This window comes from Ambystoma mexicanum, chromosome 9 (genome assembly GCF_040938575.1).
Source record: "Ambystoma mexicanum isolate Mex_15411 chromosome 9, UKY_AmexF1_1, whole genome shotgun sequence".
Taxonomy (NCBI): domain Eukaryota; kingdom Metazoa; phylum Chordata; class Amphibia; order Caudata; family Ambystomatidae; genus Ambystoma; species Ambystoma mexicanum.
Window position 1 is genome coordinate 1,301,047,474 of NC_090931.1, and position 25,790 is coordinate 1,301,073,263.

Sequence of the window (25,790 nt, forward strand, 5' to 3'; positions counted from 1 at the left end):
CAAGCGGGGTAAGGTTGATGGGATGTATGGAGGAAAGGGGATTCAGGACTGAGTACTTTATTCAATACATTGAGTAACTTCAATTACTCATATGTCCTGTCCCCTTTCCTCCATCCTTGTGGGTGATTCCACTGAACAAGACCATAGGGTGGAGCTGTGACAACCTGCCTCATATCTAGGACCAAGCAAATGAGTTTTTCAGAACCGCCTGACCGAACTCTGCATCCCGTCTGGAGCTGGTATCCAGGGAATAAGGCTTGCAGAACGTCGACAGAGTGGCCCACATAGCCGCCCTGCTAATAACATCTCCCTGAAACGCGACAGCCGTGGCTTTCGCTCTGAGTGCATGGGCATGAATTCTCTCAAGAACCGGTTTTCCCATGGCTGTATACGCCTCCAAAATGGCCTGGACCATCCACTGGAGCTTGTAGACGTGCCCCCAAACGTGATGAACAATGCCTCGGAATTCCTGAAAGATCTTGTCCGAGAGATGTACAACTTGAGGACCCTCTTGAGGTCCAAGGAATGCAAAGCATTTTCGGCATATGACTGCGGGTTCAGGAAGAACACTGGTAGGCAGATTTTCTGTTTCAAGTAGAATAGAGTGACCACCTTGGGAAAGAAAATAGGATGAGTGCTGTGAGGAACTCACGGTGGCAACAAATAAGAAAGACGCAAGTGATGACAGCTCAAGGGTGTCTATTGAACAATGAATACAGGGTGGAAAAACGCCTAATCTAAACCTAAAGCTAAGATGGGAGCATGCATTGACCATCAAATGAAAAATAAGGCAGTCCAAGTGGTGTTGTGTCAAGTAATAAGGGCCTATACTAAGAAACCTATTGTCAAACCTTATACTAATCCAAAAAGGGTGCAGGATAGTTTTCAAGAAAATAAAGCAGTGTTTGCAAAACATGTGTCAGGAAGCAGAAGCCTGGGTCTTCCTTCCCCACGTTTTAAGCACGGGGTAAGTTGGGATCGTGGACCACAGTACACTCTCGAGCTCTTGCAGCACGAGAACTGTTCAGCTTTCAATTATCAGCGCCATCGATGGCCAAGTCTTGTTTCACATGAAGTCTCTTGCCTTTCGAGGACCTGATGTCTTCCGAAATAACAAAACAAAAATTCAACAAATGAAATTTTGTCTTAGTTTTACTAAGGGTGAGGATTCTCCACCCTCAGGTCCCCCTCTTCCGGGCCCTGACCCCCTGTTGAATCTTGGTCTCCCTCAGTCTGGTTCACTATGGCTTTTCTTTCTTCACAAATCTTAACCCCTTCAGTGCCAGGCTATTATTCAAGTCTATGCAAAAAGTACGAGTATACTCGTCCTTGGCACTTTGTCTTTTTAAACAGTTCCAGTGGACATCCCTCGGCCAGCTTCACTTCTGTCAACATACTGTTCCTTGGGACCTTAGAATTCGCCCCTCTTTTAATGGCATCCCTCTTTCAGGATCACTCTTGCTGTTTCAATACTTTCAATCATGGCGGGATTCACTTCCCTTTTACTTTTCACCATGCTGGATTCACTTCCCTTGCTTTTATTAACTGTTTGTAGATCAAAGACTTTCGACTGTACGGGGATTTTGCTAGACCCGCAGTATGATTATTTTGACCTATTTCGATGACTCTCCTATGGCCTTTTGGTATCTGTACTCTCGCTCAGATGGGGATTGACCAGAGTCTCTTGAGTTAGCACCCATGTGGTGCCGGTTTTCCTCAGCAGCTGGTCTCCCCTTTACACTTTTTACAGTTCATCGAACTTGGTTCAAACTTGCCACATCGTGCTTCTCATTCAACAGAGCCAGATTCTTATCAGTTCTCCTCTCGACTCACCGACTGTGATGAACCGCTTGGCTTTCGGCTTCACTGGAGTCAAGGCCGGTACCGGGAACATTTGCTAGTCATTGGCAGGAGTGCAGCGCCCCCTCGGGTCAGCTGGCCTTGACCAGCCGGTCGTCCAGGTAAGGGTAAAAGTGGTTGCCCCTCCAGGCAGAGACCAGCCACTACATTCATCAACTTTGTGAACACACACGAGGAGACCAAACTGAGACCAAAAGGCAGCATTTTGTACTGGCAGTGGTACGCCAATTGTGAACCGCAGAAATTTGATGCGGCTAGTAGATGGGGACATATAGGTATGCATCCTTGAGGTCTAGGGAAAACATAAGCCCCCTGCACACAGAGACTCTATGTGCGCAGGAGGAATCATCTTGAAGCGTTTGAGCAGTCATTACAGGTTGAGAAATGACAGGTCCAAGATTAACCTCAGGCCAGCCTGGTTTTTCTTGGGTACTGCAAAAATCCTAGAGTAGAAGTCAGAGCCCCTGTCTAACTGAGGAACCGGTTCTATCGCCTGCATCTCCAAAAGAGAAGATCTCCCGTAAAAGGGCTGTAGCGGATGGTAGAGGAAGACTGAAGCCTGTGTATACTATAGAAAGGATCCATGGATTCTCGAAATCGGGTTTCCAGTTGTCCTGGAAGAGAGCCAGCGGGGCCCCTACAGGCGAGCTGTGTTCCCCAACCGTTATGTCACTGCTTCTTGATGTCTGAGGTGGAAGCGGAAAAGGGGGAGCGGAACATTTTTTGCAAATTCCTCTGCTGCTTCTTCCTCTGGTCACTAGGCGACCTGTCAGGCCTCTGTGCACCATTGCCTCGAAATCCCTCTGGCTGGGGGATCCCCCCAGAACTCTGCAAGGCCCTGAAGGAGGTCATAAAAGGACACAGCGCCTAGATGCCCCCTGGCTGAGTGCGCTTAACAAATGTCAAAATAAATATATAATATAACGGCCTTTGCAGAAGCCAAGAGTTTGTCATCCTGGTTGTCATCGCTGTCGTCGTCACCCTTTTTTTTCCAGATGGAGGGGAGTCTGGGACACCGGACACCAGAGCTGGAGGGGTCCCCTCCTTGATCCGGACACAACAATGGATCCGGTGACTGCTGCAGGGAGGGGGGTGTTGGTGGCACAGGAAACGGCAGAGGGGTTTGGAGAACCAGTAGGGACTGGACCAGAGGAGGAAAAGGCAATGGCAGCGCCAGAGCCCCAAAAGGTGGAGGCCTAGGAGGTAAGACCTGTGGGATCACTTCCTTGACTATATACTTGAGGAGCCCAGTCGTCTGCAGAAGCACACGAGGATGAGGAACTGCTTTAAGAAGTGGTCCTCACAAGCCGCCTGAGTCCCGAGGGGGTCGGCCCTCAGCAGCACTGGGCCTCCGCTTCTGATTGAAGCGCTGATGCGCCTGTGGAGTGTAGCCATAAGGCTGTGATGGGTAGATGTATCCCTGCGGAGACCATTCGCCTGTACCATAAAGTCTGCTGCTGCATCCCAAGGGAAGGTGACTGGAAACTTGCATGGCCCACCCGCGCAATGGGTGAGGGACCATGTAGGCCCTGATCCGAATCCAAGATGGCCGCTGGTCTAGCAGGATGCACTGCGTGCTCATCTGTCATCTTGGGGTCTTGCGCCACGCCCTGGGTGGGAAGGCGCTAAGGCCCCGTGCCACATGCTGGCTCAGACATGGGAAGACACTCCTTGGCCTCTGGAACCAGAAACGTCAACCTCAGAGAAAGCTCTGGTAGGCCTTGAGCCTTCGGCCTGCTGGCCGCTAGTCCAACCACCCTGACTCATGACCTCAGCAGTGGTTCTGGTAGGCTGTGCCTTCTCCACAACAGAACTGGTAGTCGCGCTGCATCGTGCTAAGGACCGTCTCTTGGAGCTAGAACCTGACGATCCCTTGCCCCCTGGGGCTGATGAGGACGAACTTGATCACCCCACCATGGACCGCCCGGTAGAGCTAAGCCCCACGGCTTGGGAGTCGGTTGCCTTAATGACATTGGCTCGGCCAACGGATTGCCGGGAAGAGCCATGGGGCCCCACGGCTTGGGAGCCCGGTAGCCTTAGCAGCCTTGGGTCTGCCAGAATATGAAACCAAGGTACCCTTTGCCGTGGAAGCCCCTGGGAAGAAGTCTCCATGTTGAGGAGCCATACTAAACAAAGGGCCTACCTTGTTATGACGAGGGGTCCTTGAGACAAACACTTTAAGATGTCCTGGAGGAGAAGCGTGGAAGATCTCCCTCCAGCATGAAAAACGATTCTTCAATGCCCAGTGACCGAAAGCACTGCAAGCTGCACACGCATCCTAGTGGTGGTCGGGTCCCAGGCACTGAAAACAGAGCATGGGGCATTGAGGCCGGGAACGAGCGTTCACAGGACGCACATCTATCGTGAATACTCCTTCAGCCGACATGCACCGAGGGAGGCAAGGCACTGAAAGGAGGTGAAGAAGATTGAAAATAAAACAATAATGGGGTGCAAGTTGAAAGTTAAACAGTCTCTGTGACTAGCTGACAGGTCGGACACCGTACATGTGGAAAAAGAGACTGAGGTGAGGTGGTGGGGCCCAGGGGGGTGGGGGGCATTCCCAGCCCAGTGCCACCGCACGCGGGACAAAATTTAAAGAGGAGGATCAATTTTTTGCTGACAAAGGTTCTGGTACCGTCCCCATATTGGGAGACGCCCCCAATGATGGAGGAAAGGGGATGGGACGTAAGAATATGACATGTATGGATGGCAGAAGTGCCAGCCTTCTTTAAACAAGCCATTGGGCCCTCACGCTTTTCTCACTAGCCTTTTCCCATGGCCTCAAGCTCTGGAAGTGTTCAAAACTAATGGGTGACACTACCTTCATCCTACAAAGGCCATTTCAGCATAAAGGGATTTCTGACTATCCAGGTTTACTATCCATCAACACATCACATGCAAAGTTTATTACAAGAGGTCAGAATCTGTCAACACCAAACCAAACTATCCCGCACCAAATGATGCGGACATGCAGAGTTGGTCTTTCCCATGCAAAAGATGCGCTGGTCATAAAGCCATGCCCCAAGACTGCAGCTGCCATATTTCCCTGCATGCGACACAGCCTTGCATTGAGTACCACGTTCATTTAAGAGAGTCAAAGCAACATTGCATGGTAGAGGTTCAGGGCGCACACTGCAAATAGGCTAGGTATATACTAACTGACCTACAGCTGGTCCCACGATGTCAGAGGTACCTTTCCCCACTCAGTGTGTATGTGGTGGGGCATGTTTCCTACAGCACCATTAAGTCTGAATATTAGAGAGCAAACTCATATCGGAGTGAGGGCTATTAAGAGTACAAAGTCACCCAAAACAATGTCCCAAATAATGCCAACGCTGTAAACATTTTGACTTCAAATATGTTCTGCATCTCATCGTGGGTGAAATGCCGTCCAATCACACAAGGGCAGTATGCACACCTGATCTCGAGTGGTAGGATTTATTTATTTATTTCCAAAGCCATTTCATTTGGTCCCATGATCTGGCTAGTGAACCAGGTCCACAACTTCCAGAATGCATTAGGTTGCAAGCAGAGAGCCAGGAAGAGGGTGTCCGTAGTGATATGGGGGTCCTCTGATACCATGTAGACATTTCAATGAACAGGGTCCTTCCATTCATGTACTGGGAGGATCATTGGTCCTTCGTTAAGGGTTTAAACATAAAAAGACATGGGTCTGAGACACATCAACATTACATAAGGGTCAGCCCCAAAAAGTGAAAGTGAATGCTTATGGGAGCCGCCTTTTACCGTACAAGTCTGCCCTTATCTGTGTGTGACCTGTAGAGGTATATATGCCAGCAAACCTCTTTGGTGATATCCAGCAATGACCATGAACCTTGGCACAGCTGGGTTACTTTTATGCTCTCTCAGGTAGGGCATCAATGTGTTTTACCAATCCACAAGTCAGAACAATTTAATTGGAATGGTGATCGCTCGTGTTACTTTAAAGCTCAGCGTGATGCCCTTCGTTCAAACCAACGTTCCTAGCTTTTTGCCAGAGAACAGGTTGTCCCTGGTTGTTTCATGCAATGCCCTGGGAGAGCTCCCTTCTTACGAGGGAGATTGTCTGCAAAAAAGAAGAGGGAGATCCTCTGCATAAAAGCAAACCTTCGAAACGGGCGCCAGAAATAAAAAATGTCAACGAATCCAGTCTGTTTAACACATCACCTCTAGCAAGTCACATTCTAGCAAGTCACTTTAAGCTTGCTGATGGGCAGTGTTGTTGCAAGAGCTATTACAGGATCGAGACTGGATTACTGTAATGCCCTCTTCCTAGGAACATCTACAAAAAACATGGCAAGGCTACAAGTCATCCAAAACAATGCCTTGCGCGCAACCATCGGCCTCCCGAAAAGGGAATACACAACATCGCAAGTTATCTTTAAAGCCCTTGCTTTCACACAAGTGTATCCACCAAACTGCCCCCCCCCTTACCTCTCAGAAAGAATTCACCCGATCTACTCTACAAGACCGACTAGAACACCCTACACAAACATGCTCACAGTACCCAACATTAGGAGAGCCCGAGCAGGAGGCACAGCTCTGCAGTGGAAGGCCCTACCACCATCGCTTCATGGAGAAAACTCATCTGGCATTCCGCAACGCGGTGAAAACACTGCTCTTTTCATAAGCACAGACCACACCCTAGCTAGCTCAAGATCTATTCCTGCAAGAATAGAATGTTCCAATATATGTTATGCAACTGTATGTAATGTATATGTGACCCACATGCATATTTTTTCTATCTGTAACTAAGCTACTCACAAGTAACAGCGCTGCGATGCCCAAGGGCTGTATGGGCGCTATACAAATGTAAAAAATAAAATAAAAAGAACTCCAGAAACGTCAGTCCGATCCTCCGCCTTCATTGCAGCCCCTAAATCCGGACAGTTAGAAAATTGACTGGCTGCTCTGTTTTCTGGATTACTCTCAGACCTGAGGAACAAAGGCATGCAGAGCTTGCCTGGAAAGACTTCCACGTTTTTAGGAAAAATACGACCTAAAAAAGCTCCATGCATCACTTTGAACTTCTGAGAAACTTGTCCTTGTTTCAACTCTGCATAACGCATAAAAGGACGCTTTATGACCCAGTAATGCATGCATTTACAGAAGGGACATTAAGAGCAAGGGGAGGACATCAGCACGGATCTTACCTTCAGGAAGGCCTCCTTCTGCTCCAGGTGTTTGCTGATGAGTGGGATGACGTGGTCCATCTCGGTGGTCGGGCCGAGCTTGTCGTGGCCTCCGCACCAGTCTTCGTCCCGCCGGTACTCCTGCTCCAGGCTCTCCAGGACACTGCATACCTGAAGGCCACCACAAAACAATTCTGCATTAATGGAGCACCCACACACCCCGCCACCAAGAGCCACTCAACACAGAGAAACAGTAAAACTGCCCTAAAAGATCCAGACCCTAGCTACAAAACACAAACGATTGATATCCGGTGCTACTGAAATATCTGCCAAAGAGGAGTTTAGTTTCCAGACAGTGGGTCATTTGCGAGGAGACCACAGAAAGCTGCATGTCTCCTGGTAGGTGGTATTTGGGACGGTCAACTTTTTAACACTGTGTATAACAGCACAATATAGTAGTAACAAGGACAACTTTTTTTTATTGTGCTTGCAAGAATTAGGTTTTCTGGCAGACAGCAATACAATAATATAGCTTCATGAAGGAAAAATAAGGAAATTCTACATCTTGACCACATAACTTTTATTAAGGTTTCCCCTGAATTCCAGCCAATTAATGCGTCCGAGAGAGTTTGGGAAATGCGTATTACAAATTAACCACTTAAGTACAAGGGCGGGGAAAACACAGGGAGGCGGGGGAAGCACTGCAGGACAGAAATATGCTGAAGCACATTTCAAAAAGTGGGAAGGGGTAATGAAGAGGGAAAAGAGCCACCGATATCCTTTGATAAAAAAGAAAATATGTGACCACCAAAACAAATTGAAGGGAAAACGAAAATATCAACGAGAAATGTAAAGAAAATAGATTTTCAGACTTTCACATCCAAAAGGGCAGCACAAAAGACATCTTCACTTCACATAAAGTGATCACATGTCTTTAAAATGGTCGTCTTTTTCAGGATGACCCGTCATCCAATTCACCTACTCATTCGGCTGGCTCCAGATAGCCCCAACATTGCTATAGCGGCTGAATAACAGACCCCAAGATGCGTGGGGGACTGGGTGAGGTCATTCATATAGCGTGCATGGTAACAGAATGGACATAACCAGTACAGACCCGTGCTGATAGGTAGGAGGCTTGGAGAACTTTGATGGCAAGTGTCTCTGGTGAAGGTCCCCCTCGTTGCTACGCCTTCCTACACAGCACAGAGTTCAGTAAGTAGGTGCCTGTCTATTATTAATATTCTTCAGTGCCAGCCTCCGGGAGACTCGTGTCTGCATATTTGTTCCTAGAATTACAAGTAAACGTGGTCCATGCAAGCAGCAATGGAAATGCTTCATGACATTGTCCCAGAAATATGAAAACTGCCCGCAAGGAAACACGAGTTTAAAGCGCCATGAATGTGCACTGCGAGCCAGGATGCTGAGCGAGTCTGCCTGAGCCTGCTGCAGACCCACCCGCCCCCTTATATAGCTAGTATCTTCACGAAGCGCCAAAGCAGTGGCATTTATAAAGTGATACCACGGCTCCATGAGGCTTCCGAGTGCTTGAAATCCTCCTCGTTAACCAAAGATGGGAGGAGAGTGGCAAACATAAAAAGAAAGCTGCAGGCAGAGGGTTGGCTCCAGCCCCGTAACAGTTGGTGGGCTGAAATGTTGGCCCATGGTCGGCATACCAGTCTGGGGTCTACTGGAGATAGTGAAATTTGACCAACCCCACCCATTCACCCTACACAGGGGGGTCTGGCCCTGTGCTATCAGTATGGGGAATTCAGGGGATTTGCCGATTTTGCGATTGTTGGCTCAAGCCCCATAACAGTTGGTGGGCTGAAATGTTGGCCCATGGTCGGCATACCAGTCTGGGGTCTACTGGAGATAGTGAAATTTGACCAACCCCACCCATTCACCCTACACAGGGGGGTCTGGCCCTGTGCTATCAGTATGGGGAATTCAGGGGATTTGCCGATTTTGCGATTGTTGGCTCAAGCCCCATAACAGTTGGTGGGCTGAAATGTTGGCCCATGGTCGGCATACCAGTCTGGGGTCTACTGGAGATAGTGAAATTTGACCAACCCCACCCATTCGCCCTACACAGGGTGGGTCTGGCCCTGTGCTATCAGTATGGGGAATTCAGGAGATTTGCGGATTTTGCGATTGTTGGCTTAAGCCCCATAACAGTTGGTGGGCTGAAATGTTGGCCCATGGTCGGCATACCAGTCTGGGGTCTACTGGAGATAGTGAAATTTGACCAACCCCACCCATTCACCCTACACAGGGGGGGTCTGGCCCTGTGCTATCAGTATGGGGAATTCAGGAGATTTGCGGATTTTGCGATTGTTGGCTTAAGCCCCATAACAGTTGGTGGGCTGAAATGTTGGCCCATGGTCGGCATACCAGTCTCGGGTCTACAGGAGATAGTGAAATTTGACCAACCCCACCCATTCGCCCTACACAGGGTGGGTCTGGCTCTGTGCTATCAGTATGGGGAATTCAGGAGATTTGCCGATTTTGCGATTGTTGGCTCAAGCCCCATAACAGTTGGTGGGCTGAAATGTTGGCCCATGGTCGGCATACCAGTCTGGGGTCTACTGGAGATAGTGAAATTTGACCAACCCCACCCATTCGCCCTACACAGGGTGGGTCTGGCCCTGTGCTATCAGTATGGGGAATTCAGGAGATTTGCCGATTTTGCGATTGTTGGCTCAAGCCCCACAACAGTTGGTGTGCTGAAGTTTTGGCCCGAGGGTGGCATACCAGTCTGGGGTGTATTAGCGATAGTGGGTCTGCTGGTGATGCCACACGAGGCATTGGAGAAATGGATTGCATTGCATAAAGTCATACACATAAACCTAATGGTAGCCAGATGGAGATATTGACTTCTGGGAGCCAAGGAAAGGTACATGCAAAAACTGCCTCCACTCCAAGAGAACGCAGAGTTGGGAGTTTTAGTGTGGATAGCACAGAGACTAATATAAAGGAGGAGTGGAGTGGAGAGGTGGGCAAGAGAAGCTTCTTAACAAATTGCAGAATGTACAGATCTCGATAAAAATGCCATGTAAAGCTCCAAGCAAAAAAGCAATAACCGAGGTCTCAATGGGGGCTATTTCGGTACCTGCTGAAGCCTGCACTGGAGAACGTGCAATTAAAGCAGGACCAGTCCTGCATAGAAGATCATTGGAATCCTCTGTCCAAAAAGACATGTGGGTGGGATTTTGAAGGTGAACCTATACCCAAGCCCAGAATCAAGAAGAAACTCAACAAATTGCAGCTAAGAGGGGGAGCAAATAACAAAAGGATTCTTTTCCCAACAGCAAACGGCCAAACTAACAAAGATGTTGGACGTGATTATTAGTTGAAACGATCCTTGTGCTTTGGTACTGTTCTAGGTGCAGGTTCTTGTAATAGTGTTTCCAACTCAGAGAGAATAGCTGAAGGGCCCATGATAACTGGAGACAAGTAGTCATAATGGAGTAGAATGGCACAGCACCAGAACGCGGGAGGTGCCAGGGGGCTCCTCCTACACCGAGCACACTCCAGTGCTCTGCAAGCCATTGCCCAAATACTGAGGCAGTCTGTAACTCTGGCGAATGTGCTGCCGCATCCTCACGGCCTGACGTTCCATGGCCCTGCTATGTCAGGATCGTGGGCTTGCTCGGGGAAGCAATGGCTTTTCATGGTTGGCCCTTCAATCCAGGCCTCTTGGCTCTAGGGTGTGAGGTTACTAACAAAGGCTAAGGAGGTTACATGGTGGGGCGGGAAAACAGGCGGGGGGTGTTATGCAAAATTATCATAAGATAGCATAGTCTCTCCTCCGAAATGACCCCTCCCCCCGTCCGAAGACAAAATGCACTCATGTCTTTCAATAGGGGGAGTGCGCATACACATACAAACCACATTTCATTTTTATGAAACTAACTAGATGGTAAACGCATCCCATAATCACATGAAAACTACATATTAACAGGGAAACACAGATGTTGATAGATGTCCACTGATGATATACTTGTGTTTCATCGTGCGATGTATGGGGCAGCACACCATTGGTGGCTAATTGCATATATGTTTTGTGAAACAAATATGGCATTGGACAGTAGAGGTTAAAGATCATAGAACTCCGAACAAGTCAATAATGTGTGTTTTGGCCCTATAACACCAGCCTGGGTTTCAGCTGGTAATTGCATTCCCTGGGTAGTCAATCACCACAACTCCTCTATAAAATGAAACCAGCAAAATACACAGCTATGTACTATCTATTAGTTACAGAAAACGACTTCCCGGTGTACTCACCTGCTCTGAGGTTTTATAGAAGGCCACGGATGCATTGACCAGCTTCAGCCTGTCCTCCATCTTCAGCATCAGCTGCTGCCAGTGCATGGCTACCTTCTCCGCACACTCCCGGATGGCCTCTCCATCATAGTGCCCGGCCTGCAGCAGTACTTCCGCTTTCTGCTGGACTTGGAGGGCACTCTGGTGGGTCTTCTGTAAGGAAGTGGCATGAAAGAGGGACTGTGTATGTGGGGAGGAAAGAAAGGTTTGTACAGATGTGCCAGACGTATGGTAAAAGGTGAAGTGAGAGCATGAAGAAGCGAGAAAGTGAAAAAGAATTCAAAGAGTTGCCAATTACATCACTTCATTACATTCTAAGCTTTAAACATCTGTCTCGGTGCGGTTCGTCCTCAAGGTCCCAAACACCCTACAATTTCCATAAGCATCAGTTTCCCAACTCTGATGTTAAATCAGAAGTATTATTTGCCCATATCCACATCTTAAATAAGTTGTTTAAAAATAAAGTGTCCTGTGGAGCACCCTAGACATAATGCAGACTCTCTTCAATTGGCCACAGACATTGAGAGTCATAACAAAGGCCGCCTCACTAGCAGAGACTATACACCATATTACAATGGGCTACCTAACAAAAAGGTCCTGTAGCCAAAGACTGCAGACCCCACAATAATAGGCTCTGCAGCCACGGCTAACTGGTCTACTACGAATGGGCTGTTGAGTAGAACGCTAAATAGACAAAGGCCTCTATACCAGTGAACTCCCAAAGAACAGGCTCTGTAGCCAAGGAAAGGGGCTGCGTAACAGTAGGGCCTCAGCCACATAAAATGGGCTCCTTAACAGAAGCTATTGCCAAGGGCCAAGGAATCTAGAATTGCTATAGACAATGGACTCCAACAATCGGTTACGGAGCCATAGCCAATAGGCTCCATAACGAGTATTGACCGACATCGAAAAATGGGTTGCATTGACTATCAACTGGCTACCCATAACTCATCTTGCAAATAACCTTGCACCGTTAGACTTGTTTGTTCACATCATTGTAGTGACAGTGGCAGTTACTTGGCCTAGAACATATCACATGGATGGCTTTGAGGAGTGGCTGACTATATGCTGTTGTAAATTTACCTATGCAAACGCTAATAAACATTGTGTTATTAAAAAAGAAAAGAAACTAGAATACATAACATTAGGCTCATTAGTGGTTACAGATCCTTACAATACAAGAACTTAAGTGACAAGGTCCATGTCACTAAACAAATGGCTCTACAAGGCCTTCTTAACAAAATACTCCACTACTTCAGATCAGTGGCTCCTTAACAACAGGCTCGGAACAGCCAATCTACTCCTTAAAATGGAGTTCATAGACTTGAACAATTAATGCCTTAGCTTTAGATAAAAGGCTATATAACAAGTGAAGTCTTAGCAATTAACTACGCCTAAGCCTCTGACATGTAGCTCATTAGAAAATGGACCTATAGCCAAATGCAGTAGTCTACAACCTTTGGCTATCCAGATATTTTCGACTGCAATTCCCATGACCACAGGACCATGGGAATTAAAGTCCAAAACACCTGGAGAGCCAAATGTTGCTGACTCCTGATCTCATGCAGCGGGCCTATTAACAATGGTTTACGGGGGATCTACTAAAAATTGCCTCCTTAAAAATAGTTTCTGCAGCCACAATTGGCTCCACGGACAAGCAGGACTGGCTCTTTGGTAATGGCCTGTAATGACTTCTGCAATTTCCACTATATGAATCGTCTCTATACCGATACGCTCTGTATTCAGACAATATCCTCCATTACAGAATATTCCATCATTCCCATGTCAGCCAAGGCTGAAATCTCACTAAGGAGGCAGCAGCAGAAACCACGCAGTTCAATACTAGATGAACAGCCACTGTCAATGGCAAAAAACAATGAGGAGCTCAGGAAAAGCAGATAATATGAAAATATTAGTTTAGATCCACAGGATGTGAACACATTGTGCAAACCAGTTCTAGTTTTCTACGAGAATTTGTTTCCTTTGTGAACAGGTGTTGTGTAGCCCTTGATCATGGTAATGCGCTTTGAAACAAAAAGGTGGTTCCAGGATGATTGCAATGATTAGAGCCAATGATGGAAAAGCAGAAGATAAATGGGTTGGTTAAACTAATAAGTGTTAGTTTGGGGAACAGGGTACCATCGGCTATCAAGCCGATAGAGGCCTTCTCATGCGCAGTGGTGTTGATTGGGTCTGAAAAAGTAGGGGGCTATAGAATCAGGTGCCTTGGTCTTATCATCAAGTAGGCACTGTTTGGCAAGATCCAACTTCAACATAGAGTGTTCCTAACCCAAAAGCAACACACATTAAAAGCTCAGAAGGCCCCACTATTTCAATGTATTTAGTGTATGATTGTCAAAGCCGGCCTCTGCGCACACAAAGGTTGCTCTCCGTCATGGCTGCCCCGTTTCTATAAAGCACCGCAGACATCGAAGAGTAGACAAGCATGACCACGACAGAGATGTGGGTCGTTCATGTGTGGCAAACTAATCTTGAAATTAAATAAAGGACTGCTGCCTTTTAATTGGCACGGATGCCTGAGTGGATATCAGTGGCGCTTTATTGCTTTAGGTCACCTACAAGGATGCGTAACTGGGCTGCCGCGAGAAACTTACGTTAGAACCATCTAACTCAGACGGAAACACGTTTCAAGTTGCCTGACATCAGCGTGTATGGACGAGGTACGAGGCTGGTTGGGTGGATTCTTGGCGCTCCCCTTAAAGATATTCCAGTGCAAGAATTCATTAGACGCACAACAACCCTTGGATGTTGAGCCTGGACAGAGAGTCTGCCATAACCTGTGATCTATTTCACACCACTGTGGCAGAGCAAAATACACAATCGGTGCACTACCCCAAATATCCAATGGGTGGCCATCAAACAGGCAGAACAATGAGTGCAAGACATAAATCAATATGCGGTGTATTCTGGAGGTGTGATACATACGCTGCTCTTCTGCATCTTTTATCAGCAAGAGGAATTATTTTCATATCGCAACATATATGGGGGTCTACGTACTTCGATTGCCAAGTTTTTTTCGGCCGAAAAAACGAATTGACATTTTATTTGGGCAGTTCCACCGTGATCCCCCTTCCCTATTTTCGAGTGCCTATTCCCTACACCCCCCCCCTATCCCTTATATTCCCTTGCCCACCCCAATATTCATTGATGAGTTTTTTTGGCCGAAACCTTTCAGCAAAAAACTCCACGAAAAAAAGCTTGGCGATGTAACATCGTACCCACATATAATATCCATCCGCTGTGTTAAGCGGGTCGTGATACTTATTGAAGTGATGTAGCACTACCTGCTAAACCAACGGATACATGATATACAAGTTGCCTTACGGAAAAGCATCATTACTGAGAAAAGACACAGAAGAGTACAGCATGAAGGATGCGCAGAGCCTAGTCATCAAATAGAATGAACTTCCTATTCACTTGCACAGGACGAGATGCCAGGAGACATCTCAGCTATGGCCGCAAACACTAAGCCGTGCACGCTGCATGTCAGCACCAGTCAGAAAGCGGCAGCACATCCAGTAGATTTAGATGCTTCAGGGATGACAGCGTTGCGCCTGCATCTGTTGGTGTCTACAAGTCAAACACCTGAAATAGGTCTTCATGAATATCTCCCAAACTTCATTTTCTCTCTTTTGGCCAGTAAATTGTTGCTCGAATGTATACTACTTCCGTGATTTTAAAATAATAAGAAAATCTTTGCCAGCTTTGTCGTCCGGAGAAGTCTCTTTCAGTGTCCATGCACCTTCGCTATGGAGAAGTCTATTTCAGTTCCGGTCATTTCTTTTCTTTGTCGTCCATGCACCTTCGCTATGGAGAAGTCTCTTTCAGTTCCGGTCATTTCTTTTTCTTTGTCGTCCATGCACCTTCGCGATGGAGAAGTCTCTTTCAGTTCCGGTCATTTCTTTTTCTTTGTCGTCCATGCACCTTCGCTATGGAGAAGTCTATTTCAGTTCCGGTCATTTCTTTTCTTTGTCGTCCATGCACCTTCGCTATGGAGAAGTCTCTTTCAGTTCCGGTCATTTCTTTTTCTTTGTCGTCCATGCACCTTCGCTATGGAGAAGTCTCTTTCAGTTCCGGTCATTTCTTTTTCTTTGTCGTCCATGCACCTTCGCGGTGGAGAAGTCTATTTCAGTTCCGGTCATTTCTTTTTCTTTGTCGTCCATGCACCTTCGCTGTGGAGAAGTCTATTTCAGTTCCGGTCATTTCTTTTTCTTTGTCGTCCATGCACCTTCGCTGTGGAGAAGTCTATTTCAGTTCCGGTCATTTTTTTTTCTTTGTCGTCCATGCACCTTCGCTATGGAGAAGTCTATTTCAGTTCCGGTCATTTCTTTTTCTTTGTCGCCCATGCACCTTCGCTATGGAGGAGTCTATTTCAGTTCCGGTCATTTCTTTTCTTTGTCGCCCATGCACCTTCGCGATGGAGAAGTCTATTTCAGTTCCGGTCATTTCTTTTCTTTGTCGCCCATGCACCTTCGCGATGGAGAAGTCTATTTCAGTTCCGGTCATTTCTTTTCTTTGTCGCCCATGCACCTTCGCGATGGAGAAGTCTATTTCAGTTCCGGTCATTTCTTTTCTTTGTCGTCCATGCACCTTCGCTGTGGAGAAGTCTATTTCAGTTCCGGTCATTTCTTTTCTTTGTCGCCCATGCACCTTCGCGATGGAGAAGTCTATTTCAGTTCCGGTCATTTCTTTTTCTTTGTCGTCCATGCACCTTCGCGATGGAGAAGTCTATTTCAGTTCCGGTCATTTCTTTTTCTTTGTCGTCCATGCACCTTCGCGATGGAGAAGTCTATTTCAGTTCCGGTCATTTCTTTTTCTTTGTCGTCCATGCACCTTCGCTATGGAGAAGACTATTTCAGTTCCGGTCATTTCTTTTTCTTTGTCGTCCATGCACCTTCGCTATGGAGAAGACTATTTCAGTTCCGGTCATTTCTTTTTCTTTGTCGTCCATGCACCTTCGCTATGGAGAAGACTATTTCAGTTCCGGTCATTTCTTTTTCTTTGTCGTCCATGCACCTTCGCTATGGAGAAGACTATTTCAGTTCCGGTCATTTCTTTTTCTTTGTCGTCCATGCACCTTCGCTATGGAGAAGACTATTTCAGTTCCGGTTATTTCTTTTTCTTTGTCGTCCATGCACCTTCGCTATGGAGAAGTCTATTTCAGTTCCGGTCATTTCTTTTTCTTTGTCGTCCATGCACCTTCGCTATGGAGAAGTCTATTTCAGTTCCGGTCATTTCTTTTTCTTTGTCGTCCATGCACCATCGCTATGGAGAAGTCTATTTCAGTTCCGGTCATTTCTTTTCTTTGTCGTCCATGCACCTTCGCTATGGAGAAGTCTATTTCAGTTCCGGTCATTTCTTTTTCTTTGTCGTCCATGCACCATCGCTATGGAGAAGTCTATTTCAGTTCCGGTCATTTCTTTTTCTTTGTCGTCCATGCACCTTCGCTATGGAGAAGTCTATTTCAGTTCCGGTCATTTCTTTTTCTTTGTCGTCCATGCACCTTCGCTATGGAGAAGTCTATTTCAGTTCCGGTCATTTCTTTTTCTTTGTCGTCCATGCACCTTCGCTATGGAGAAGACTATTTCAGTTCCGGTCATTTCTTTTTCTTTGTCGTCCATGCACCTTCGCTATGGAGAAGACTATTTCAGTTCCGGTCATTTCTTTTTCTTTGTCGTCCATGCACCATCACTAAGTCGGTTTAAATCCCCATCATAGTATTGCTTTTTCATACCTAGGTGGCTTTCACGAGCTCCCCACCGGTTGCAGTGTGGTTTATTTCGTACCATTTCTGATGGCTTTACACATGGGAGATGGTGGTGAGAGGACCGAGTCACCTGGGTCAAAGGTTCCCAAACACCTTAAAGGATCTTTCACCCATTTTTAAGTCACTAAAGATGGTACACAACCATTTCACCATTGAGTGCCAAGACCGCAACATCTCCGCTAAGTTTGCTACCGTGACAGAACATTAGAGGGGTGTCACATGACCTTCCAGGCTCGAAGGAACTTCAATAAAAAAGCGAGAAGCAGCAACCACTCCAGCAAAGCTTTCACTGGCACAGATTGGAACAGCACAAATGAGACAAACACCTGGCAGCCCAAGGGCAAGCATGTGGATTTGGAGCTGTTGTCAATGGGTAGCAAACCCCATCAACTCTTTCGCTGCAGTGATTTCAATGCTTTCCTATGGAAATTAAGACATGTATATATATATGCGGCTCGGTTTATGGTCTTTCCATCGGTAAAAAAAACATTGAAAAGAAAATCCATCGAAAAAATGCAACGAAAATAAATGCATCAAAATGCTATCTTTTGCATTTTAAATTACATATCCATCAAAACTTGTCCATCGAATATCGGAATGGACAAGTTTCGATGGATATGTACTTTTAAATGTAAACGAGAGCATCTCGATACATTTATTTTTCACGTTAAAACGTTACATGGAGCTGTCCAGTCCTGAAATCTTTGAAGTATTTCGGCGCTGGCCAGCTTCATGTAACATTTTCTTTATGGATGGGGGGCAGCGGGGTTCCCCCAACCCTCAAGGGCACTCCCCCTAACCCTAACCGAAATCCAACTAAATGTATTCAATGAAAGTGCATTTCGATGGAAATGGCTTTCAAAAATACATTTTGTTGGATTTTAATTTGATGAATTTATTTTCGATGGATAGTCCATATACCATATCCCTCATCGCGATCCACCACTGCACATTGAGAACATGCAAATGGCAGCAATGTAGTGTCACTTAACATCACATACATGTCATTAAGGCAATCAAAAGGGTTAATAAGCAGCCCCTTCTCTCCTCATTTGAAAGCTATGCCTCACGCCCAAGCCTCGGCTGTAGGCGATTCAACAGGCAATGGTGCAGGACTCCGAGATCGGTTACAGGGTATGGCAGACACTGACATTTAAGAGCAGTCGTTACCGCCTCCCAGAAATGGCTCCTCGTCTTCCGTACTTGAAGGCACCACGCATCTCGTCAGGGGCGCTGCTTATACAGTGCGTGATCCGGGAAAGCCCGCCAACACCGTACATCTGTACGAACAAGACAGGGAAACCTATTAGCACAGGGATTAATACTTGGCAGAAGCACTTAGCGAGCTATTCCAGAGAAGGATTGGATTTTACGTCCAGCTGCTCCACCGCTGTTCCTGTTAAAATGCTCGTGTTAAGCAGACATTGGAGAATTGCAATTGAGAGAGGAGGCAAGTTTTACAATGTCTTTGGGGGCTCGGAGCAATATGCGCTTTGTAGATTTGTCAATACAGCACAGGCCCCACTGCTTTTGCTCTTCAATTCTTTTGTTCTTCGCTCTTTGAGCTTTGTCTGTGCCGGCGGGCTCTTGCATGCTTGCAGTTCAGTTTTCTGCTTAAGAGCAGGGGCTTTGCCCGGATGATTGGAAACTAATTTAAAAGAAGCTCTCGGTAGAACCAAGCGTCGAGGGGCCAAGTAGGTGCAGGGCTGCTTCAAGTGGGAGGAGGTGTTCTCAGATACAGGAGACCAGGATTTGTCGCATATGGTTTCATAGAAGTCAGAGAAGTCATCAGGAGAGCGGGCAAAGCTGAAGTTAGAACCCCATGGGTAGAGGTTTGGGGTCGGGTCCTCAGATTGGAACTTTCTGCACCACTCCTATCCTCACTACCCTCAAAAGCCTAGACATACACTAGCGGGAAGCAGGCGATGAGTCTGCAACCAAAAGGTCACTGGATCCAGAGCTTAAGGAGATGCCATCATCATATGGACGTGGGCGTCCTTTGGCTTACATGCCTGCAGACAGCCATACCCTGCGTGAGGACCACTGCCTGCATTCTGTATCGATAATGCTCACTTGTGTAATGATCCTGCTCAGCATGTGTCGAAGCCTCTCACAGTGTGCACCTCTTAACACTGGCCAGACCTGCGCGCGGTCACCATGCCGCCCCACTGTAGCATACTCACATTGCCCGCATCCTAGTAATCTACACTGCTGTGCGTTAGTACAACTCCACCTACGCTCCAATTATCCAAATAGTGCCGATTACGTGCCCGTGCAAGGAAGCGTTTGTGTGGATCAATTTTCATATTCATTCTATTAATGTCTGTGTGCACTGCTTCAATATTGGCCGAGTGTTGTGCATTACTCCTTTAATACTCAGTCACTATTGCCCATATGGTTTGCACTGGATCCATGGATGGGTACTCTACGAACACCATTTAGCCTTTATAAATGACCATCCCTACATCACACATGTTATGTTGCATGTTCTCATTTTGTGAAGTTAAACATTGTTATTATTTCCATTAGAACATTCCATATATTGTGCATGATATGTATCTGCTCCGAGCTTTTGGCCTAGCCCAATATTGTGTCCATCTTATTTATTGACCACATTAATGGTCCTTGGCGGGGGGCGGTGGGAGGCGTCTCCTGGTGTTCCGGACAAGTCCTGCTTAGACTTCCTCCATTAGCAATGCCCAGAACACCAGCATAAGTACAGTGCAGATTCAGCCTGTTCATACTTCCTAGATGTTTCGCGCAAAGACATTACTTTTATCACAAAAAGTGAGTCCATTACTACTGGCCAGATATTGGGCACAGTTCTAGTTCATATTGTGTCCATTATTATTATTGCTGAGAATTACTGCACATGGGCAGTCACTGTACACACGTGTAGATCGTGCTGGGTCTATTACTATTCCCCAGATGTTCCACCAGAGTGCAGTTAATGTTTTGTAATATTATCACTGGCCAGGTGTCCAACACAAGTTTAGTTCATATTCTAGCTATCACCACTGCTCAGGTGCCCTACATAATAAATGCTACTATTTAGCCTATACTCTGTCTATGATCTCCCAGATGTTCCGCAAAAGGTACATGTGATAGCATTGCTACTCATGATGTCCCTAATCTAGATGTCCTGGACTTCAAACTCCCATGATCCGTAGACAACATTGTCAACTGGGAAGGAACACGGGAATTGTTGTCCCCAACATCAGGAAAGTCACAAAATAAGTGATCAGGCGTGATGGTGTCCATTACTACTGGCTTCTGTTAGTAGTGTCACGGTATTCCACACAGATGTCATGCATATCGGGTCTATTACTGCTGCTTTGAAGTCAGACTCAAGCACATGCACACGGTGTTTATCACTAAACTTAATGTTCTGCACAAGTGTTGCCTCTATTCTTTCCAGAGGCTCTGCAAAGGTACATTTTGTAGAGCCCGTTACTACTGCCCAGATGTTGTACACGCGCATAGTTAACGTTGCAGTGTGTATCAGCACTGCCCAGACGTTCTGCACAAGTGTCATTGATATGGAGTGTATTACAGGTGCTTAACACTTATGCACATGTAGTGCTTCTCACTAGTAGTAACGTTTTGCACAACTGTTAATGAGGCCTCCTTTACTAATGCCACAGTACTGTTCATATTTCATCAGTACTGTTCAGAGTAGATGCTACATATGAACACTGATTATTTGTCTCAACTCACTACATTGCATATTACCAATTCTCAGAATATTATTACACAGAGTTTCAACGACAACAGTCCAATTGTGCAAAGAAAGATTTTGTTCACTGGTACGGCTAAGATGGGATGGGCACTGCTTTCAAACGAGGGCAGGAGGCCTACCAGGGTGTGTGCCAGAGCCAGTCCTGCTCCACAGGAGGGACCGGGGAGTAGGTAGGCCCCCAGTTTTTGTCCCATCGACAAGTACCTAGCTACAATTAGGAAGTACCATTTTTACCCTAAACCTAACATGGCATGTTCTAGCCAGTCTTCTCTTCTCTTCCAGGACACAGAGCCTAAAAGCCATTGGAGCGGAGGAGGAAACATGCAACCCATCGATGACGAGTAATACGCGGGTGCACAGCAACTTAGTGACGCGGTATGCGGTGCAAACCTGCGAACGAGAGGCTCAAGACCACGGAAACAAGAATTTCGAAATTGACACTTTTTGTTGTGAGCTGCAATTGCTAAACTCCGGCAGACCCGCATTTGGAAACGGGGCGAGGTTTCAGAGGTGCTTTAAAGCATTGGACCTGTATGAAACGACCCATGGGAAAGAAACAACAAGGTCGTGATTGGCCAGGGGATCCAGGTGGGCTCCTGGACCAATGGGAAGGGGAGGAGCAGTGTAGAGGAGGATGCAGGGGGTTGTTCGGGAGATGTCAAAGGAACAGGTGGACAGAAAGACCAGGTGGTGGGAAGGACAATGCAGGAGAGTGTAGGGGAAGATTACAGAGCGTTTGCAAGGTGAGGTATTGACTAGTGAGTGAAAGTGGTACGTGGCTGCGAGTGCGTGCATGGTGACAGAGACTAAGTCGGATTACAGTGGGTGACTGAGAAACGTGAGAGTCCAAGAAGGGGGACTGCGGTGGGAGGAGGGGTGGAGTGTAAAGGAGGAAGAGAGTAGAGTGTAGAGTTATAGCAGAGTGTAGCAGAGAGCAGTCAGAGATTTTCAGATTGGAAGGAAAGTAGCAAAGAGGGGATAGGACAGTAGTAGGGAATAAGGGTGAGTAGCAGTAGAGTGAGGAACATCAGAAAGGAATAAAGAGAGAAAGAGAGTGAGAGGAAGGGAAATCAAGGAAAGAAGATCAGGAAAAGGATCACAAGAGCACGGGACACAAAGGCTGAGTGAGCGCTGTGTCACTGGAAGGCCCCACTTCTTGAGAACATTCTTATTGTGGCACCCCAGGATGGACCACCCACACTGACCCCAGAGGGAGTGATAAAGAGAAGAGGATTGGCTTTAGGCCCTCATCCACCAGCTTCACTTTTTGGATAATAGGGATTACGATCTCTAGTGAACACAGCGCGATTTGGGGACACCTGAGCTAGGGAGGGAAATGCCCATGGGAGTCGAGAGAGGGTGACGGCCCTTAGTGTGACCCTACTCAATCATTTAAATAAAACCCCTTGAACTGACTGTCTGCTAGAGTTGGTGTGTTCTTGAGGATGTCTGTGACAGTGTGTACTACCTCCAATAGGTTAGGCACTAGTGATGGTCAGATTTTTAAGCCAATTGTTAAGAATTTGCTTGTATGAGTACTTGCTCCCTTCTCGTGGGTTCATTAAAAGCAAGTAGTTCAGAGTTTATGTATGTGTGACCTATAGGGAAAATAATTCTACACCGGCCTGCCTTTTCAATCCGCATGATTCAGGAGCAAAACTCTGAATCACTAACACGAATTTTGATTGGCCAGGTACAAATCTGATCAGCTTGCTCTGTATACCCAAAGAAATCCAGAGGTTGTCTTGTCCAGTCAAAGTCCTGTATGATGAACAAAAATCTCAGATCCCAAAGTTGGGTAGTGTACGACAGCCCCACTCAGATTGTATGTGCAGAATTAGTGGACCCTCTTTTTCTCTATTCTGAGGGAAATGGCTGATCGTGCAGAAAATGCACCACTGAAACATCTCACTGTGAGCAATTAAATGTATCTTGTGGAAAGGTTCTGGTATGCACAAATGTATTTACATAGGAGGAGACTAATGAAAAAAATATTGAAATGGATCAACAAGAGGATTTAAGCAATGCAGCTTTTCTAGAGGATTTTTCCTCCCTCCATAGATTTCAATCTCTCTTTGTATATTCTCGCATCACTTTAATAGAACCTGCACTATATGACACAAGGTAACAAACCAGAACACAAAGCCTAATAAGTAGGTAGCTCTAAACCATTGATCCCCAATTTCAATACTAGAGAACCGTCCGAAATTCAGGAAATCCCTTCCGATTGAAACAAGCAGACTACACTGCGTCAATCCATGACTAGCATCGTAAAGCATCTGTGCACCCATCATTGCCGCTAAATTATCCATAATGCAACTGCTCAGTGACCACAATCTCTTTCATGTACATTTATAAATATTAAAAAGAGTGTGTAAATCACAAAAGTGCAACGTTCAGCTAACACTGCCCTGACAAATCCATAATGTCTGCCAGGTCTGGCTACGGAAGCACATGCAAATTTGACCTTTTCAATGGAAATCGACATTAAGAATTATTCAATTTTTCTGTACAAACTGTAGCAAGCCAAGATAAGCTGACATGGCTAAATCGGTCTATGACATTTCGTTTGATATACGGTTCAAGAAACATTTTAGAAGAGCTGCTCTTGCACATCAGTGGATGTTTTTGCAGACCCGTGGCATCTCTGATGTATCCGATGTTAAGTGATCGTCTAGAATGACTGTATTCAGTGTGAGCTCCTGTGTGCATATAGCAACTTCATATACACTACACTGTTGGGGCCAAAGCTTTCCATCGCCTACCCCTGTGGACAGAGGGCACGGGTCGTTCCCATCAGCTACTCTTCATTTCCTTTTTTTAATATAACTAATGTGGTGTTTGACTCATGGATGAGATGTTTAAGAGCTATTGCTCAGGAGCGAGAGATAAAACCCGCCTCTGCTTTCACTAAGGGCAGAACCACTCCATTAAGAACGTGTTACCTCGATGGCCAGCTGGAATTGTTCGTGTTCCCTCTGGAGCTGCTCGGCCTCCGACAGAGAGCTTGCATTGACCAGGTTGGCGTTGAGCATAGATTCCCCATTCCGTATCCAGCCCAGAACCTGCAAAAGAAATACAAAGGAAACAATAAAATTGACCTGTGCCCGTATTAACTTAATCTGACTGCTCCGTCCCATTCAAATAATAGTGTTGCTCGCAAATGGGGAGATTTCTGGCAACATCAGACAAAATGAGGTAGGTTGTTCTCTTTACTAAGACCACAACTATGGAAACCGCTCACAGGTGAATCTGGTAAGGAAGATAATGATCTCAAATCTATGAGGCTGAAAACAGGGCTTTGTGGGGGGTTGGGGGGTGCAGTAGCCAGGGACCGGGGGGACTTCTTGTTCCAGCCACCTGTGCCTCACTTCTCTCAGAGTACAGAGGTGATAAGAGGTACTTTATAACTTCTTCAATTAACTCTTAAGATATGTCAAGCGGATGTACTTGAGGTAAGCTACAAGTGAGGTCTCCTTCCACAGATAGCTCGGACACTGGTGCTACCACAAGCAAAAAAAGGCGGGAGGCTTTTCCAACTTTGCCCTAATCCAATACCGAGCCGTGCAGAAGCAAGCATACACAAACAAAATTGGCTTCTTATATCACGTTTCATGTCGGACTCGAACCTCTAAGCGCGAGACGGGGTCTGTGTATCAAACCTGCGCTGCTCAGTGTATGTAGTCTTGTTTCCAAGAGGAGCGCGTTGCCCACGAGCTATCCTCCCGCCACATATGCATGTTCATTGACCTGAAAAGCTTAAATGAGCCTTCATACAGACCAAGAGTTACCAGAAGGCATCATATTGGGGTGCAGGCTATGGAGTATTATACATACTTAAAATTCAATCCATGGTTCAGAGAACTGGTAGTTGTGTTCTTGGTCACGGTCTGAAATGCTTGTGTGAGATCTTGTCCCTGAAAAAGGATTGATGGGAATGTCTATGGTCCATTCGAGTTCCTGGACCCAGAAAACATGTTGCTTCTCCTCATAAGAAATGTCCAAGCTTTTGCACAGCAGGGGGCACATACAACCACCACTGGCAAACACACATATTCCGAAGGTCCAGATTCTTACGAGTCCCCACGTCGCAGAAATGTTCAACAAAACCAACAGACTACAAACCTTCACAGAAGCAGACATCTCAACACAATTAAGGACAACAGATACTTTTGGCAGACTCTACGACTCAGCAGTTACATCCCTGCCCTGTGTGTGAGAGCAAAGGAGTGGGCCACGTATCTCTGGAGCAGCACAATACTTGACTCGCTACGGCATACTTCCCTGGTCTGTACCGCCTATTATGTTTTGGCATGTTTGAGGCTGAACCCCAATGTGTATTGCAGAATATCAAAGAAACACTCACTCAGGAATGGCATACTAAGATTTATGTAATTGCAGGTAAAGGAGATGCATTATACCAGTGGGTACAGCGGATGGTGTTACATAGTGAAATATGGAACCAGCTCAATCGCCCACAGCCTTCTTTTGTTCTCACTGGTGTAGTAGGTGACCGCTGGTCTCCCCCTCTGCGCCATTTCTTACTAATCACCCCTGCCCCATGGTTTCTCATGATCCCAACTATGGCCCATTACAACCTCTACCTGACCCACATGCATTCAAACGCTACCACTCCACATCTTCACAAGGCACCCCTAAATGGCCGTAGCAGGACAAATTCCACCACACATCAAACCAATTAAATAAGTATTTACTTTTCCGTGGGATGGCTCTTTAACTCATGACGGACAAGTCAAATTTAATTAAGGGCAGCGTAAACAAATATAGAAATAATTTGTTCCTCTTTCGCCATGCTAAGTTATTTTGTGTGCACCATTTGTTATTTTGAAAGTGGTGAACATTGCGCCGCCCTTGTACGATTAATTTAATTATTTGCTATGCAATTTTCCTTCGAGAAAAGAAATCACTGTCTCCGGCATGTAAAACT

The 25,790-nt window shown here is 46.3% G+C and overlaps 1 protein-coding gene across 6 annotated transcripts in view; it reads right to left on the reverse strand.

Moving 5' to 3' along the window:
- Window positions 1–25,790, reverse strand: part of KALRN (kalirin RhoGEF kinase) — a 1,827,638-nt gene that overhangs the window by 648,748 nt on the left and 1,153,100 nt on the right. For 5 of the 6 annotated variants that reach the window (XM_069616664.1, XM_069616661.1, XM_069616663.1 and 2 more), the window contains exons 16-18: window positions 23,788–23,907; window positions 11,277–11,495; window positions 7,014–7,163 (exon numbers count right to left, since the gene is read on the reverse strand). In XM_069616664.1, coding sequence (XP_069472765.1) covers window positions 7,014–7,163; window positions 11,277–11,495; window positions 23,788–23,907 — 489 coding nt within the window. The remainder of the gene's footprint in view (window positions 1–7,013; window positions 7,164–11,276; window positions 11,496–23,787; window positions 23,908–25,790) is intronic. The other variant, XM_069616662.1, reaches the window with a different exon arrangement.